Raw genomic sequence first — 19,537 nt, 5'->3', positions numbered from 1 at the left:
GTGTTTTTTACATTTAATTTCTAATTTTTCCAATTGTGTTTCCGTCACCATCACAATTTAGGTTAGAAACTTTTTTCTGTTTCGTCTGTTCGCCTTTCTGTGGATTTTGCCTTTTTGCCATGCACTTTCTTAATGTCAAGAACTCAATCCACACACACATACACAAATAACCCACAATAAACAGAAACAAGTTTCTAATCCTATTTTGTCTTGGATGTACGACTTGGCAATATATTTTCTTCTTATAAATTAACGACTCAAAAGTTCATTCAAAACTTCTATAGTGTGAAACGATGATATCGGTAATGACGGACACATTCAGACGTGCTACGGCAATATGTTTTTAACATCACCCTAGGAGAGCACTTCTTTTCATTAGCTTCCAATCGGCATATCGCGCATGTTCATATTAAACAACAACAAAATATGTTAATACACAATGCCATTTTTCAACTACTTATACTGTATGTTATGCCATTTTGTCTATTTACTTCTAAGGCGTCCATGTCAATAGCCATTTTAGCCATTAGTTGAAGCTCTGTAAATTTTAATTGACCGTAACGCATGGCGAATGAATCATTGAGATTTTACTAAAGCAGTCCTTTTGAACATGAATTATCATTTTAATGATTACGCGCATTCAAATAAGTTTAGAAATGCAAAGGATAGATGAGGCAATTTTCTGGGGTATCGGCCTAACGAAGGTTGTGGGAGAACGCAGAACCTTCCTTTTGCCAATCACTTTGTTAAGTGGGATATTTTTCATAAGATGTATCAAATTCCGCGGCAGTGACTGTCTAATTTTAGGAAAAAACATTTTAGGTTTTTAGAACAGTGAATCTTGAAAAAACCGCTGAGTTTGAGCAATGTGACGAAGACGAATTATTATTATTTTTGTACGATTATTTGCTTTCCTATAAATATTCGTTCAAAAACTAGTTGCTTCCTGTCTCTTCTGATAGCCGAAAAATTAGTTTTAAGGTCTTTTTATAGATAGGATTTTAATAGAATTGAATCTTGTAAAGTGGAGTTAAAAATTCTATCTTCCTGAGGATAGTATTCCACTTCTTTACTCCTCTCTCAAATGGGAAACACATTCCATCGTTAGGTTAATTGAATTTGCGCACGACTGTTATTGTCATTCTCAAAATTTAAATGAGTTTAAAAAATTGTTATTACACAACTAACTTATGAATCTTTTTTTTCTTTTTTTTATTGCTAACAACGTGGTGCCATGGTAGAAAAGCAATGCTATGTGACGTGCTAACACCCAACAAAATAAACAAACAAAAAATATATATCTGTATATGAACATGCATTTTATAAACATATACAATATATCACCGCATCTTCACCACTATGTGCAACTTCTATAAAAAAAAACCAATTAAAACTACTAAACCCAATAAAACAAAACTTCACACAGACCAAATTAGATAAAAGCGGATTCATCACTTCCATCGTTTTAACGCGTAAAAGGATAATGTAATGCCTTGGGAAGCCAACCGTTGGATAATTGTATCCAGTGAAATGAGAAGAATTTGCAGAAAATAAAAATTTGGATTGGTTTTCGTATACACTTATCTACGAATGGAGGAAATGAAAACTGTTTGTATTTTATATTCTTGCATTCAGTTGGAAGGATTGTTATCCAATTTCCTTTTTTACATATATTTTTTGGTAAGTATATATCCGAAGTCTTCTAAAAATAAACGAAATTTTTTTCTTTTATTATTTCACGAGATCAAAAATGCAATAATTTACAAATTTTATTTATATTCTATGGAAATAAATTATAGAAAATTAATTTAATTTAATTAAAAAAAATTAAAACAAAAAAACGAGAAAGGAATTATATAAAATGAATAGTGCAAAAATATAAAAAAAATAAAAAATATTAAAAAAAAATAAATTTTAATATTCGTAATTAATTAATTAAAATTAATAAATTAAGTGCCTTAATATGTATAAATAAATAAAAAAAAAAACATATTTAAAACAGTAATTATTATATGTCACCTCTACACAACAATAAACGTTTCATATTTGATGTTTTCTTTCGTGTATTAATATTATCCTAGTTTTAGATAAATAAATTTATAAAACAAAAACTGCAAAATGATGGAATTGATCTTTTTATTATATAAAACAAACAAAAAAATAAAATTTAGATCTTATTCTAACAAATAAGGCGAGAAGATTCTTTTTCAATCGAAGCGAATACTCAGTTACACAACTAGGAATACAAGTTTTAAAAATAACCAACTTTCGTGTGATTTTTGTTGATTCGAGGCGAAGCCGAGGTCAGAAATATTTATTGAAAACATAAGTTTTCTTATGTTGTTCCGAATTGTGTAAAAAAGATTTTAACTGCAAAGAAAGTCGGAAGAGATGTTTCAAATATGAAAATTCCGCATTCTGACCCAGGCAGCATGGTAATTATATTTAATATTATAAAATCTTCTTTTCAATCTTCAAAGAAAAACGCGTTTATTGATGAAAAAAGAAATCAGAATGACAATCGCAGCGCTTTTCGGATAGTTTTCACTGCATATTTCTAAAGACAATATTATTTTACTTCGATTGCAAATAATTTCAAGAAATTCTTCTCGCCTGATTCTTCAAATATCATCAAAGAACTAATGAATCTCCACTTCATATTCGTCGTTTTTTTCTGTCTAAAATATAGTTTTAATGAATAAACACGAGATTTTTTTATTTGAATGCATTTCTGTTGATTTATTGTTAATGTCATTTTATATTTTTCACGTTTTTAATTAATCATTCAAGTTGCAATATTCACACACAGTTACATTTTAAAATTACTTATAGTTCTAATTTAAGAAAAACAAAAAAGAAATGAGATGAATGAAATTGATGTCTCTGATTACAGCAGACATTTTTTTCGTCATATCACTCACTTTCCTAGAAATTATGTAGAGCTTCAAGTTACGCCCAAAATTCGGTAAATTATTTTGTGTAACACGTTCACGAACGTAAGTCACTCGAAAAAATGCCATCAGATCAATTACTCGCTCGGACATTTCATATGTCCTTTACACAAGTTCTGTCAGAATGTAAGTTTCACTACACACAATAATTTACAGTTTGAAAAAAAAAATGTTTTTTTTATCGAAACGGGAAAAACGCATGCTCAACACAACTGCATCAGAATAGTACATAAAGCTTTGCCATTTAATTAAAGCAACTAAGTGAGACGAAAAAAGTCAACAAGTAAAGGTTTCTGGATATATATCCTTTAACTGGGAACAAACTGATCGTTCTTAAATTAAGCAAGACTTTATGCACTCTTTTGATGGTTCCTATCTTCTATCTGATAGTATATTTGTTTTCAATATTTATTAACTTATCAGGTAGATAAAACTCGGAATGAGTGGACTGATTTCAACCGTGGTCAATTAAATAAAACTCTGAACTGAGCCTGGACCTTATTCAAAATTGTAAGATCAGGTTGTCGGTAAATTATTTGAATTGTATTGCCCCACTGTCTTCAAAAGAGTATAGTACAAATGAAGGGAAATGGTGACCTTTCTTCTTATAGTGCGAGTAATTGGGACCTTGAAAATTTGAAACTCTACAAATCCTGAAGGAAAACCTGTAAAAAAACCGAATGCAATAATTTCTCGAATTTAAGAATTTCTTTATTTAAAAAAAAAGAATCAAAACTCTATTCTCAAGTTGTTTATAATTAAGTTCATATTTCTCGATTGTTTCGTAAACGGTTAATGTCGCAATCAAAATTTTATTTTCAACTCCGAAACGACGCACAAAATAACTTTGAAGTGAAATATCCATTTTGTACATTTAAAATTTGTGTAAACAGTGAAAACACACGGTAAAAAATTGCCACGAATTTTAATTTATAACATTTTTATGTCATTCGTCAAATTGTACAGCAAGAACAAATTTTCAAAACATCTATGTCGTTTTGTGAGTGTGTGAACAATATTCCAACACACAACATTCAGATCATCAGCAGGAAAATCATCATAAAATCCGACCATTTTTCTTCAAATTTCTATATTTGAAAACCATATCATTTTCATGGGATATCAAACGAATTTATAGGAAATGTGAAATGTTCTGAAGAAAGAAAAAAAAATAAAATTAGAAGAAAAAAATTCTTTACTTAATAACGTTGACAGGTAAATGTGAACGCCAAAATTATTATTATTTTTTCACTCGTGAGTTCTCTCTGTTCCTCAGTTCTTACACAATATATAAAAATATCGTTCATCTCAACGTAAAGTGATGAATATCTTACTTTCCGTTTGTAATGTTAAAGCGATAGATATGTTTTATTGCTTCCAGGTGACTCAGGCACTATTAATCTACTCCTCTGCTCGGTTGCGAACACACGAAAATCTTTCATTTTTTTAACGATTACTAAATGCTTTAAAATGATTTACATCTTTCGTGACGAATGATATCACGCATTATGATATCATGTTACCAACCCGGTTTTGAATGAACATAAATCTTTCTGACATTTTCAACGCTTTTGATTTTTCTGTTGAAAATGATTGTTTTTTGTTCCTTTTAACCGCGACGTTTTCAATAAAAATAAAAATGGAACTCCTTCAATGTGTCCGATTTCAAGGGAATAAACAATTTCCTTCAATGTTAAGACCAATATTTGTGATCAGTATATAGTTTCTCGAATTTTTTTTTTCTTCATTCAATTTACTCACCTCATCAGTGCATCATTATTGTCACACAATAATCGTTTTTAAACAGCTTCAATTTGGAGCATGTTACCTTCCGTCGACATAGTTTTTGTCAGAGAAGAACATGTTTTATTTCAATTGTGGAAATTTGGATCAACTCTTACAGTTTCAAATCTATCGAATTGATTTGTAGGTATTGTCCCATTTTATAAAAGACTGGTACGAATAGAAAGTAGGGACGTGTCGTTCGATGATTTGATGGACGTTAAAATGTTTTGCAACAATTTTACTTAAAATCGATATTCAGTTCGGTAAAAATCATTTTCATTTTCGATAAAATCGTTTTATTGACGAAATGCAATCTTGAGAACTTTTTCGTTCTTCCCTTGAATATTTCTCTCGAATTTAACACTTAGATCTGTAAAAATAAAATTAATTTTTTTTGTGCCAAGTAAGAATCTTAACGAAACTAATTTGAAATGAAATGAGAAGAAACTTTATTAATGTTAATGAATTTAGTCCTAATGAAAAAAAAATTATTTAAAATCGAAAGGAAGGAGAGAATATTAAATAGTTGTTACTTAAATGTAAATCCATCCAACAATTAAATGTTAATGAAACATTAAACTAAAACTAAAATAATGAAATAAAAAAAAATTATTTTAAGAAATTTAAAATTTTTATTGAACTAAAAGTGTACTTATAGTCGTAATAGAAATTTTTAATTAAAATTAATAAAATAAAATCAAAGAATAAAAAACTCCGGCAACTTCGACAAACGTTTGGATTACAAAATACAAATTACTTTTCATATTTCTGTCCACAGAAAAGCTTTGGTTTGGTTAAATTTGTTTTTCGTGTGAATTTAATTTTTTTTGACTGCAAAGCATTTCATATTTGTAAACAATTGAGTGAACCATTAGAATCATTATAAAGCTCGCTGGTTCTCTCACGGAGGGGCGTTCATATCAATTTTTATGCGTCAAATTTTCACGCTGCAAGTGCGTATTATAATTTTAATTTTAAGTGAACGATGGATCGAAAAATTAACAAAAAAAAATAAATTTAAAACGCTATGAGAATGAGACGATTCAACGCTATGGTAAAAAGACCGTCACACGTTACTTTTTGAATTTCCAGAGCACTTTCGGCGTGAATAATAAACGGAAAATAAACTCTAACCAAACGTAGAAGCGAAACAAAACAAAATCGAAAAATAGCCCAATAATTTCTACAACCAAAAACCCCCAAACAAATTGCTTCGTTAGTATTGTGCTTCGGGTCGCTCAATACAGTGCTTAATTTGCAAAAATTCGTAAATTGTGGAATTAGTTACATTGTAGCTATGAAACTAATTGGTTTAGTACCACGTTTTATATTGATCCGTATAATGGGAAATGAAGAGATTACTACAATGCCTGTCGGTGACTATTACCTGATGTTAACCGATACGAATCACGGAATCTAATTGATTTTTCTTTGCCGTCCGTTTTTAAGCTGACAAGTTACTTAATGCTGCGAAACGATGTTGTTTCTGTCATAAAACTAGGAATTATCAAACGAGTCGAAGGCAAGTTTAATAAATACATCCTGTAACAAAAACAGCCTTTTTCGCAACGTGTTGCATAAACACAGTTTTTCAAATCACTTGTGGAATATGAACATGACTCTGATTTTTAAATTATTTCAACTGGCCCGTACAAACTGTTACGTATATACACTTACATTGAATTAACTTTGCAATTTGTTTAGGGTGAAATTATAAACAGAAAGTTGGAAGAATTAATAATAAAATAATAAAAACAAAATATTAAAGCAAAATTGAACCATTTAATACATTTAATTACTATACAAAAGAAAAACAAATCACGCCATTAAACCTAATTTAAAAAAAAGAAAAAAATTATATTTATTAAAATAAATTAAAAAAAAAATAAAAATAAAGAAAAGGAAAACACACATAATCGTTGCAATAAATACTCTAAAAAAATATGTAAATTAATTAATTGAAAAATTAAATCTTATTAAACGAAATGCAATTTTTAAAAACAAGAAATAAATAAAAAAAATTATATTTTTATCGTAAGTTATTTTATATTAAAAAAGAAATTAAACTTTTATGTGTCTTGTAGTATTGTAATTCTTATCCATTGTTGGTGAATTGTTTTTTTTCTTTTTTCAAATTTTAGTATATTCTGCGCAAACAAATTTTTAACTGTTTAGTAAGTGTCCAGTAGATAACTTCAGAATTATATTTTGCTCTTGAGTGTATGTTTAAATTTTTTTTAAAATAAAATCTATAAAAAGATACAAAAAATATTTGTTTTAATTGCTGCGAGAGATGCAATCATCAACTTTTCCTCATTTAACAGAAAGAAATCTCAAGGAAATCTCAAAATTTTGTCAAAATTTTTACTCTGCAGCTGTGATAGGTAAATTTTTTGACTTATTATTTAAAAACAAAACAGTGTTGGATCACACTAAGACACTCCTGTGGTTGTTTTAACGTTGCAACGAGAAAGTGCAACGGACGCTGTCTTCAACATCATACAATGTACAGCTAGCTGAAGAGAGAAGAGGCTGAAGAGAGAATTGAAATTACAGTCGGGCAACAAAAGATGAAGATGGAATAAAAGTAATCATCGGAAAACGCCAATTTTGGCTACATTGTAGCTGAATCAAAACAACAAATCTGTCTAAGCGTTTATTTAATCAAATCCCGACTCCCGAAATTTTCTCGTTTCAGTAACCGAAAAACGTACCACCTTCGCAACCTCATTTTGGGAGAAACGTAGAGAAAAATAAAACAAAATTGCAGATTTATTGTTGATAGACGATCCAGTGTAGTTCAAACGTTGCGTCCTTATACAGGACGTTTCGAATCACTGGAAATACCCACAGCTGAAATGCTTATAAATGAAACGCTAAAATAGAAAATAAGTTCCCTTTCCCAGGGTTCACGTTAAGTGAACGGATTGAGAAAAAGAAAGCTATTAGCAAATATTTAAAAAAAATGATCGTCAAATAGTATCATTTCTGATTCTGCTGTCTTTAGACAAGATTTGTGGGCTGAAGTGTTGAACGCTCAAGTTTCGAATAATTGACACGATTTTTTATTACGATTTCGATTGACTACCGCAGTTTTGGTACAATTCAGTGAAACTCACAAAAGATTTGATTTCAAGTACTAATAAATATGTAAGTTCTATTGTTGTTCACTGTTTGGACTCGAGTTACACTGGAAGTGAAGTCTACCGTAATTCGCTTTCACGTCATTCATCATTCGGTCGAAATAGAGTTGTTCCACTGACTCCAACTATTTCTTATATTTTAGTCGAGGAACTCAGGTTTGATAGCAATTATCACTTACCTCCGTACGGCACAACTCAGTAGTGTGGCCGGGCTCAAAAACAACATAATCGTCTATCCGTATTGCGTCTCCACAAACAGCTGGATTCCTTTGAATAATCTTTTTCCGCCTAAACGTTGCAACTCACACTAACCTCTCCTCAGAAAAATTGATAAAAAAATTAATCAGATACAGGTGTCCACTACGCTTACCTTCTACCTGTCAACTCACTCTCGGATTGTTTTCCGTTATTTATCTGAAAATATGTTGATATCTGCGAACCTCTCTTTCAATTCGCTTACGGAAAAAGTAGAACTAACCCGCTCCATAAATCACGTAATGATGCAGCGACGGCAACAAATGACAATGCACCTGTACAACATATCGATCTATTGAACTATGATGAATTTGCGAAAGAGAGAGGAACAACAATTTGATTCAACATCGCTTCTATTACACTTTCGTCAGCCGAAATAAGAATCATTTACCGTCATTGAATTTCGACTTTCAGAGCTCTATAGTTTGATGTCTAAAAACCGGTACTAATACCGGAAATATTCAATACCAAATACCGGTTTTGACCAAAAAATACTGATATTAATACCGGAAAATTCATCGTAGTTTTCAAAGGGAAAATGTACGCAAATTTCTTAATAAATTAAAGAAATTCCTTTTCAAAATTACTCTTGTGTATTGTATATTCTAAATACATCGCGTTTTATTCAGTTTACTTCTTATGAGCATACGAAAACTTGATACGACGGTACCCAAAACTTAAAAATTATCATTTCGATTTCATTCCCCAAATTGTTTGCTAATGTTATTTCAACTTAAACTGTTGTTAGAGAATTTGGACTTATCGATTAGCAAATCTTTCACGTGTAGTTTTGTACGTAAAAACTACACGTGATACGACTATTTATATGTTGGAAAAATTTTCATGTGTTTAAAATTTTCGTGTTACAAGTTAAATAGCGGGATATATTCTTTGTACACTCAACCAATTGAATCATATTGATAGTTTTCCAACCGTAAATGTGGAGCGTGAGGGAAGAACAAAACAAATATCTGCTCAAATTGTTTTTTTTTTCGAATATTTTATCTGTTTTTAGCTCGAATTTATAATGTATTTCAGATTCATGCGAACACAGAAATGAGTTTGAATTTTTGGAAAAATGGACTAAAACCAAAAGGATAGCGTTCAAATCCCTTAGGGCTGAAACCACAAGGATGACGTTCAAACTCTTATATTTTTCTTATGAAAATATTGAGTGAATTGAGCTCCATTTTAGGGATGCTATTCTTTGCATGACATTAACTTTTGTTTGCTGCCTAATTCATTGATTTGTCAATCTGTCTCTGCGAAACAGAGGTTGCACAGGTATCTTCCATTTATGTATATTCCCATTTCACTCGTCTGATTTCTTGAAAACACTCTCCAGAGTTGCTGTGAATAACTTCGGTGAGATGGTGTCACTCTGGTGCAATTCTTGACTTTAACACCACGTTAAAATACCGAAAATATCGGTATTAATACCGGTATTGGAGCTCAAAATACCGAATACCGGTATTGAACAAAACGGTCCGGTATTGCATTCCCTATTTCCGGCATGTTTTCTTGATTTCTTGATTGTGCCCACATTTTTTTCGTACTTTGCTTAATTTTCCCAGAAAAAATAATTGGAAATTTTTGGTAAACTCTGGAAAATCCAGAATATCGGAAATCATTTTCCCAAAAATAGTCGGAATACCAACTGTAAATGCGTCGGAGGATACGTAAATTTAAACAATGTGTGGTTCGCTTGTTAGTAAAGATACTGTTGTATATTTTGAAGAAATAAACTTGACGTTTAAAATTACAATTGGTTAAACAGGAGAGCTTAATTCTTCGCAGAGAACGAACACGAAAACATATCCAATGGATATTATCCATTCATAAAATAAAATCTACATTTATTCAAAGCTGGGCGGTGGTGGAGGTGGTTGTGCCAACAATCCAGACATTAATGGCGGCGGAGGTGGTCCAGGTGGTGGTGGAGGAGCCGAACCTGGTGGAGGAGGAATAAAGTTTGGCGGAGCATTTCCCCATGGATATTGCGGTTGCATTAATGGTGGTACACCCCAAGGCTGAAAAGAAACGGACAATTTAAGCTTCTTGTTGAACAACCGAAATATTCGCGCTCGCGTCAGTTGAATGAGAAAATTGATTCGAGTGAAAAAAAACGTATTGAATTACTTAATCTTTTGTATTGCTTCGATTAGACAAAATTTTGAAAAGACGAAAAAATGCACCGTTTTACATATACAGTGACGAATTACAGGGACAAAAATGCTGATTTTGGCGTATCACGCCTCATCATCAGTTCACCTTTGTCTTGCCAGGACATATCAACATGACTTTTATTGGCACACACACACTTTTTCGTCAACCGTTCCGAATCTGTTTTTGTTTGTCATTGCAAACTTAAAAATGTTTCATTTTTTTCAACAAATTTGGTCTAATCGAAGCTACATCAAAACGATTAAGTAATTTAATTACTACATGCCGAGTAATACAACAATTACACACAAAAATGTATTGACTTACTGCAGTTGCGCCATTCGTTCCTGGTGGAGGTGGCATAATTGTCGGTTGAGTGCCGGGTGGAGCCATGATGTTGATGTTTCCACCTGTTCCAGGCGGCATTAGCGTCGACATACTGTCTTGACTCATACTTCCTGGAGGCGGAGGTTGATTGTTACTGTTTGACTGCATGTTAGACATCCATGGCATTGGCATTAGCGGCGGTGGTGGTCCGGGTGGAGGTGCTTGTGTTCCTTGCATAAGTGGTGGAATGTTCATATTTTGCTGAGAATTCCACGGCGGAGTTACGGACGGTGGAGCTGCGATGGCCTTCGGAGCTGACGGTCGGTCAAACAACGAATAATTTCCACGACTTAATTGTGCTTGGACCAGTGGATCGATTTCTTTTGTTTTAGCTGGTACTGGTCCTTCTCCCAACTCAGCCATTAGACTGAGATATTCTTCGTCAATTTTAGCTTGAACATTTGATGATGGTGGACCACCTGCTCCCGGACGCTTACTGCGACAATCTTTCGCTATATGCCCGGCACCACCGCAAGATGAACAAACTATGTTATTCGTCACATTAGGCTTGTCCGGACACAACCAACTTTTGTGTTCGGTGGAACCGCAATTTGAACAACGTATGCCATCAGTTTCGCGTAAGGTACCATTCAATTGAGCCAATTCTCTCAATTGCATTCGTCTCAAGTCATTGTGTCCTTCTGGCACTTCAATACCTTGTCTAATTACATCTTTGATTTTGTCAACTGCTTTCTTTACACATTCCGGATTAGATGCAGTAATGAATGCATGTAATGGTTCATCTTCACCCGGCAGAGGCTGACCTATGTTCGGTAATGTTATTTTCAGTGAGTGTTGATATAAATTGTTACTCTTCGAATTATCTTACCGTCTTTACGGCCCACTTTTCCTTCCTTGACTGATCCTTTTCCTCGAATAATAATCTTTGCACCGGTTTCCTTTTCCATCGCTTTGAGTGTGTTGCCTCGTGGACCAATCAGCAACCCAACAAAATTTATGTCAGGATGTTGCTCTTGAGGTATCAGCACTTTGTCGCTGACTCGTATCACCGGTGGTCTGTCAATGGTGTCGTATAAATAAACAAAATCAAATCGCAAATTATTGCATCCCAACTCACTTATAATCAGCTGGTGGCTTAAATTCTGGATTCATACACTGCATCCGCAGGACCAATTGGTGTCGTTGCTCTTCTAGCCGCTTTCGAGTTCTGAATTCCCTGGTGTTCAACCGCTTGCCATCAGAACTGTAAATTGGCTCGGGCGATGGTGATCTGCGAAAGATACAAAAGCAAACAATTAACCTTAACGGGTCCACCATACGACCGTCATCAATTGAGAACAGAAACTGTGTTACTCTCAATGTGACGAGCGGTATTTTTGTGGCATGTCATTTCTTTTAGATTTGAAGTGATTTGAGTGTGGCCTCTTATCGTATAATTTCCTGGTCACAATATAAATTAGCGCTTGTTTCTGTTGCAAGGAATTGATTGTGCTTCATACTCGTGTGACAAATAAAAGGAATTGGTAGTACAGTCTGACGACAACAGGCAATATTCTATAATTTTTAGCGACCAATTTTATCGGATATTTTAGGACCGACTCAAATTCATAAATTGAAGTTAAAGGATTGTGAGTATTGGATGGAAAAAATTGGTAAGAAACGATTGACACTGACTCTTACGTTTTATCATTAAAATTCAAACGAAGGACAACATGCTACGATCGAAAGTTCTTATTACACTCTGTAAATGAGTTCTGCATAGAAGTAGTTATTTACGTAAAGCTAAAGTACCAAAAATACACCGTCCTTAACAGATACGTTCACAACTTTTCATGCAAAGGGAAAAATTCTGTAATTTTGTTCCAAGGCATGAAAATTCCGTCATCTACCCCTCCATTTGTATATAAAATATCAATCTTGGTGCTAGTGAATGTTTCATGTCCCATGACGCAGAACGTTTTTCGAAGAAAAAATTGATTCTACGGTATGTCTCTAAAATACGAAGATTTTTCAAAAAAAATAATTTGTTAAATCTTTATTTAAATAAGCGAATAAAAAGACTGAGCACAATGGCGCAGCCCGTAAAAAACGATCTTTTCAAAAATCAAATTAATTTTCTTTAAATAACAAAACAAACGCACTTTTCCAGACACTCGAAACTTAACTGAGGCAGTTTGTGGTAGCTATAAAACTATATTTTTGGCCACATTATTGAATGCCTGAAACCGTTTAAAATAGAAGATATGGGTCCGAAACTTCGTTTTTTTTGCAGATATACGTATCGAACGTATCTCAGGGCTTTGAGACATACTTCACTAAAAAATTAAAAAATTAGAGAAATTTTTTAATGAAATATTTCTCAATACTAGGCTCTGGTCTAACTTATAAAAAAAAATCTGGTAACTTGTCTGGATGGTCTCACCTAAGTGTTTGATATTTATGACTTTATAGGTAGTTCTACCAGAATCCGTATTTATAAATAGGAGTGAAAACCAGGCATGAGCGCCGCCGAAAATAAGCCGCCGATCAAGCCGCCGCCGGCCATTTTTGAGCAAGCCGCGCCGCAGCCGAGCCGGTGCCAAAAACACGGCTCAAGCCGGCTTGAAACGGCTGGAAAATGAAATAAAGATTTCGAAAGGTGAATGGGTGAAATAATTTTGAAAACCGAGATTTCTGTTGATCCTAAGCAGCTCAAGTAGTTTTTGATTTTTTTTTTCAAAATTAAGAAAATTTTGAAAATTTTCTTGAATTTTCATGAATTTTTCAGAATGGTATATTACGTCCTCGCTTCTAAGTTTGTTGTTTTGGCAAGTATGACCTTTGCGGAACGAGCCAAAGGCGCACAATCAGTCAATTCACAAATTTGAGAAAACTTTATCGATCTTTGCGAATTTTCTCGATTTTTTTTCTTTTCAATTTTTACTTGATTTTCGTGAGCTTTCGATTTCTTCTCGAAAACCATTTTCTTAATGAGTTAAATGAGTGTACTGGAGCATGATTTTCCATTTAGTTCAAGTTTTGAGGCAATAAAACTTGACGTGTTAGTGAACCTTAGACTTAGAGACTTGCTTCTAACAAGACCAGTTCCACTTGCACTTTGAACAACCTAATCTACCTAAATTTTCGCTTTCCGTACAATTTCATTTTCATGCTTACTAGTTCATTTTCCATGAATTTATTTAAACGTTTTTATAAAAAAAAAAAAGTTAAAAGGAACCTCCAGCCGAGCCGTTTTAAGCCGGCTCAAGCCGACTTTTTCGCCGCCGCCGAGAAATTTTTTTCGGCTAGCCGTCGCCGAGGTTTCTCCGTCGGCGCTCATGCCTGGTGAAAACAACATTAAAACTCATTTCGCGGACGTAATCTCCTATTTCTACCAAATGGCCTAACTAAAAAAAACTCGAAAAACGCAAAGCAGTCGTATTGATACAGAGTGCCTCGATTATCGACGCTGTACTACCATGGGGTCATGATAATATTTTGCATGCATTGTGAGTACGAAAAGCGCTAATTTAACGGACTCATTTTTTTATCCAAAATATTGACGATTAGAAAGGCACACTCTTTACACATGAGTTAAAACCTATAAAAATTTTGAAATCAAAAATGTTTTTTTGGTTTACATTATTAACGCTATAAAAAGAGAAGAAATTCGATTAAACAAAAACTAAAAAAAATAATTTTTCATTAGAATTATTTGAACTAGAAAATTTGTGAAAAAAAATGTTCGATTAATTTTTTGATTATTTGGCTGAAAAAATTTGTCTTTCATTAGTTTGCTTTTTGTTTGAGTATTTAATACGATTTGAAATTGAGAATTACCACAAAAAAATTAATTCAAATTCACTGAACCTCTTCTCATGTATTCAGTTTTCCTTTTCTTTTCTTTTTAAACAAAACTCTGAATCAAAATTTGACTTTTCATTTTATCCAATGACCAGAACATATCTGTTGCGATGCATCCAATTTTCATTTTTGAATGAATCAGCCATCAACATTTAAGCATTATCTGAATGACAACTCAAATATGAAATTGATCCTTTCAATTTGTTTAACGCTCATTTTAGAACGCACACCTGACTTCACACTTTGTGTTGTACATTGCGCAATGAACAAATCTTAAAATTTCACTAGACGAAATTTTCAACTTCGAACACAAAATTAATCAATTTAAAGTAAATAAAACGGATGCATATCGGTTGCCCGATAGCATCAAAACCTGTGCGTTGCGTTATTTAAATCGATTTCTTTCCGTTGTGATGCGAATCAATTTCTGGCCAGTCGAAGCGTTTTTTTTTTGCTATCTATTCCCAATACACACAAACCAGCATATTTTGTCGGGCGTACTCTGTTCATGTGATCTGGCAAAATAAATACAAAAATCCAAAGCTTTTTCTCGTGTTAATCAAAACGGATGCACGTCAAAATGGATGGTTTTCGGGCCGCTTTCTTATGGACGATAAGGTGCCAGATTTATCGATGCCAGATCGCATGTTGCTTTTCGATTTTAGGATTGCTATGGAAAATTGTGGTTCAAACCTTTCTTCTGTTGTGGCGACAGCTAGATCTCCGGTACGCAATTTACGGCTGATCTCTTCGATTTGTAGTTGAACTGTAACGAAGCGGGTTAAACGAGGCAAGCCCCGATGTTAGAAATGTGACAATTTCAATGGAATGAGAAAGAAAACTAAATCAATCAATGGAGTATACAAGAAGTTAAATTTTTTATCATTTTGCAGAAGGTTTTTCTATATGAACCGATTCCCAGATGACCGAATCCCTCAATCCTGATCTAAGAATTTATGTGTTTTAGTTGATGAAAATCGTTTTTACTCGCAGCGTCCTCCGGAAACTCGTTTTACTTCACGGACACTTGCTTTAAAACTAGTTTTCGGGAGTATTCGCGAGTATGATATACTACGTAATGGCTTGGAGATTGTTATTTTAACAAGCTTGGTTGTCTCCATGGCCTTCGAGGTACTTGTCAAACTAAACATTTCCAAACCAATACATAATAAATCTGCAGTAAAAAAAATGGAAAATGGAAGAACTTGGATTTTATAGTTGCTGCGACGGCCCGCCTTGCGTAAACGTAAGTCTTTAAAACCAAAGCAAAATCTTATACACACAGTACCTAGAGGTCTCAGTTATTTTCTTAGAATGTTAACTCACCTGTACGTGACAAACTATTTACAATTCACTTACCAGATCTATACGTTCGCAGTAAATTCCCTAATATACCTTTCATTGAATGCCCACCATTATCGCATAGGTTAACATTTTCATTCTCACATTTATAAGAGTAACGTCCGTGCTTCTGCATTTTTATTTTTGACGAATCAGAAAGTTTCCCAAACGTGAAAATAAAAATCTGGAAGCATGGACAGGACATACTGTATTTTACATGTTTTAGGAATGTAAATGCAGATTACACATGATCAACGTGAATGAAATAGTCATTTACATGCTACATGCGTCGAAAACCGTACGTTTCATGTTTCAAGCACGTCTTTCGAAGCCCTCAGAATGTAAAATTTATATTTCGGGATAAAAATGAAAAGTCTCATTTTCGTGTTGAGGGCACGAGGGATCAACAAAATTCATACGAAAGGTCTACTTTCCATCCCTAGGGATCAAAATTTTAAAAGTTGTGTAAGTCCTTGTTCGAGTTTTGCTGATCCGAGGCAAAGTCAAGGTTTATAATCACAAGTAATTGTGACTTCATTTTCATCCTGTGTTAAGTACACAATTTTACACACAGACTACAAAACAAAAGATCCGTTACAACCCTAGGGGAAATATGTATGAAAATCTATCACATCACGATAGGATATGTGGAAAGAGCATTTACATTGCTGAAACATGTAAAAGTTTTTTTTTTATGATAACTGACTCTAAAGGGAACTACGGTCAACTGGGAAATGGCTGGTCATACCTTCGTCTATCATTAGTACAGTAAAAAAAAACTTTAAAATAAAAACAAAAATTAAAAATGTTATTTTGACTATTCCGAACAGTATTTCTGATGTTGTATCCTTTCTTTTAGCACAGGTATGCACCTCTAACTTCAGTCGTTGTGAGTCGCGAACACTTCATTATTACATACTTACGACCAACGAATATATTTTCTGACTCTATTCGATCGAAAAATTTCATTATTTTGTTGTTTTTTTTTTTTTAATTAAATGATGACCGTAACAAATCATAAAAGGAAACTAAAAAAAGGAAACCCTGAAAACATTTTGAGAATACATTTGGTAAACAAAATAAAAGGAAGAAACAAAAAAAAAAGAAACAAAACAAGTGGCCTGCAATATACGAGATTCGTTAGAAAAAAAATTAGTGTGTCACTCTGTTGAATCTTGGGGAGGGGCTATGATTAGAATTATTTTTGTTGTTTTGTTTCGCTTTAAAAAATTCATCGAAAATTTGTTTGTTTTATAAAAATAAAAATGAAAAAAAGTTGTTTTTCTTTCATCAAAAAAAGCTACCATCATAACTATAATCGCATGCAATAAGTTAAACGTTTTATCGCATAATTACCTAAATATGCCTCCTGTTGATGTGGATCCAATGTGGCTGGTAGTATTGTCGGCATTCCAGGTATGAAGGTTTTGTCATTTTCGCTGCCACCCCACCGAGATTTCTTTTTCTTCTTATTTTCGCCATCTAACAAAGTGTAAAATAGTATAAACATTAGTGGCAATAATTAGTGGACGAATGATCAAGGTTTTAAGTGATTCTGTCGAGTAAAAAAATCTAACTTTCCAACTAAACCTAAAATCGACAGTGACGACTCTTCACAGTCCCCCCAGAGTTCGTCGATTAAGTTCCTTGTTCCTTTTCTCCTTAAACGTCTTTTTCCTAAGGGGCCATTCAAATAGTGCGCATGCACTTAAGGGGGGAGGGGGGGGTTGTCTGAAATTGGAACTTTTTATATGGAAAATCGTGTGCGAAACGGGGGGAGGGGGTCAAAAAATGACCGCACACTGCGTGCGCACTTTATGAATGGCCTCTAACTACTAGTGTTGAAATATCGCGCCTTCGTCGCTTATTTCCCACGTCATTTAGGAAAAACGTTGTTCCTTACTTATGCTAAAATGTTTTTTTAGCGAATTCGATTCCAGCACTAGCCTTCGTCTCGAGCTGGAAACCTCTCAAATTTAGTATGCGTTAGGAAAATAACTATTTCATTTAACAGAACATTGTTGACAGATAAATGATAACAGATGGCGTTGGTGCCGTCTCACCAGCAACGCGACCTGTTATCAATTCTCTGATTTTTTGATGAAATATTATCAACTCTGAGATTCCAATAACGATTTTCGTTTATCGAACCGAAACATAATTTGTTGGTGCCGAAACAAATCATTTGAACGACATGAATTCATTGTACAGTAGCACTGAATGTACGTGAGGTGTGTATCACTACGCATAAAATTAGTTTAAATGTTTATGATTGTAAGGAACTGAAATCTATCAACGGACGTAAACTGTAGAGGTCATTGGACCTGAGAATAAACAGCGGAAACGTAAGGGCAAAAACCCTTAGAGCAGCCTATTAGTAGCTGTAAAGATCCCATTTTCTAACTAAAATTGTTAAACTGCCAGCGTGGATACGCAAGGATCAACGATAATTTTCCCCAAATATTTTGTAATCAAACTCCCTTTGAACTTGAACTCAACAAATTATGAACGTTTCGCTCGGAACAACAAAATCCAGGTTCTTATCACATCACCCCAAACGCCCTAACATAAAATTGCATCATACTCACTGGTGTCAATTTCGTGTTCAACATTGTTGGAATCGTTGCTGTTGCCACAGTTAAACATTTCAGCATAATTCTTGGACGCAGCCCGATTACTTGCGGCTACAGCCTCCATAATCGCTTGGGTTAAATCTATTTTTGGATCTTCTTTGACAGTTGCTTCTCGGCTCCGAGATTTCCTTTCCCGTGCACCTCTGTCTCTGTCCCGTCGACGATCTCTATCTGCATCTCTGGGTCTCTCGTGGCTGCGACTACGGCTTCTTCTTCGTCGGCGTTCTCTATCTCTGCTACGGCTTCTGCGATTATTTTCGCGGCTTGCACCTCTTTCTCCTCTTTCACGACTACGTCGCCTTTCATCGGTACGACGTTCACGATCTCGGTCGCGGTCTCGATCCTTCCGACTTTCACGGTCTCTACTTTTGTCCCTGTAGAAGAAAAACTCGATGTAGAATACCGGTAGCTACATTGCAAATTAAAACGTTTCTCTTACCTTCCACGTCTTCTGTCCCTGTCTCGGTCCCGTGATCTAGATTTCGAACGATCCTGAAAATATGATTTTGAAGAAAATTTGTTAGTGCATACTGCTACCTCGTCAAACGTTTCCATATCTGTGGAAAAATGATTACCTTTTCACGTTCGCCGCGATCTTTTTCACGATCTCTGTCACGGTCTCTTTCACCACGATCCCGTTCTTTATCGCTCCGGTGTTCCCGATCCCTATCCCGATCTTTATCTTTAGACTTGGAGCTGCTCATTTTATCGAGACTAAATTGACAAATTTGTGGACTGAAGGCAAGCTGTGCAGCAGAATTGGTAAAAATGGCCGACTGTCAATCATGTCAAAACACAATCGCCAACTTAAGGAAACAACAAATGTGAACAAATAAGGTTCACAATTGCCGCGATTGCCGCAGAGGCCGCTCACAGTGTTTTTATTGGTGTGAAGTTGACTTCAATTTATTTTCGTTGACTATGCCGTTGACGATGTCAACTAAGGGCAGTTGAAAATTTATTTCGTTTGTTCCGGTTCGAGGGCAATGTCAAATGGAGAGAAATTTCTTTTGCTCTTTTTTTTGACTTTGCCATCAATCCTCGCTCAATCATCACCCTCAGTTAACACTGTATA

The 19,537-nt window shown here is 34.2% G+C and overlaps 2 protein-coding genes and 1 long non-coding RNA gene across 10 annotated transcripts in view; 2 read left to right on the top strand and 1 right to left on the bottom strand.

Moving 5' to 3' along the window:
* Positions 1–5,932, top strand: part of LOC119069239 (protein held out wings) — a 77,262-nt gene extending 71,330 nt beyond the window's left edge. For all 8 annotated transcript variants that reach the window (XM_037173287.1, XM_037173286.1, XM_037173285.1 and 5 more), the window contains one exon: positions 1,242–5,932. The gene's annotated coding sequence lies outside the window, so the exon portion shown is untranslated. The remainder of the gene's footprint in view (positions 1–1,241) is intronic.
* LOC119069306 overlaps positions 1–19,537 on the top strand; it is a 481,283-nt gene that overhangs the window by 444,455 nt on the left and 17,291 nt on the right. The window lies entirely within an intron of this gene.
* Positions 9,835–19,250, bottom strand: LOC119069200 (splicing factor 1). Its single transcript, XM_037173161.1, has 9 exons — positions 19,038–19,250; positions 18,902–18,954; positions 18,418–18,836; positions 17,186–17,311; positions 15,182–15,254; positions 11,763–11,915; positions 11,514–11,701; positions 10,625–11,448; positions 9,835–10,164 (listed from the first exon to the last, which is right to left on the bottom strand). Exons 1-9 carry the CDS (start codon positions 19,164–19,166, stop codon positions 9,991–9,993), a joined length of 2,139 nt encoding a protein of 712 aa, XP_037029056.1. The 5' UTR covers positions 19,167–19,250; the 3' UTR covers positions 9,835–9,990.

The sequence above is a fragment of the Bradysia coprophila genome (assembly GCF_014529535.1).
Source record: "Bradysia coprophila strain Holo2 chromosome X unlocalized genomic scaffold, BU_Bcop_v1 contig_26, whole genome shotgun sequence".
NCBI lineage: Eukaryota > Metazoa > Arthropoda > Insecta > Diptera > Sciaridae > Bradysia > Bradysia coprophila.
The sequence above is the reverse complement of the archived record's forward strand: the minus strand, read 5'-3'. Positions and strand labels throughout refer to the sequence as shown.

What these genes read in the sequence shown, in the direction of transcription:
- LOC119069200 (XM_037173161.1), bottom strand. Translation starts at nt 19,166, where the DNA reads ATGAGCAGCTCCAAGTCTAAAGATAAAGATCGGGATAGGGATCGGGAA. An exon ending in AGGGACAGAAGACGTGGAAG is followed by an intron (nt 18,837 to 18,901) that starts GTAAGAGAAACG and finishes TTTCTTCTACAG; the next exon opens with GGACAAAAGTAGAGACCGTG. An exon ending in TCAACAGGAGGCATATTTAG is followed by an intron (nt 15,255 to 17,185) that starts GTAATTATGCGA and finishes GCTTCGTTACAG; the next exon opens with TTCAACTACAAATCGAAGAG.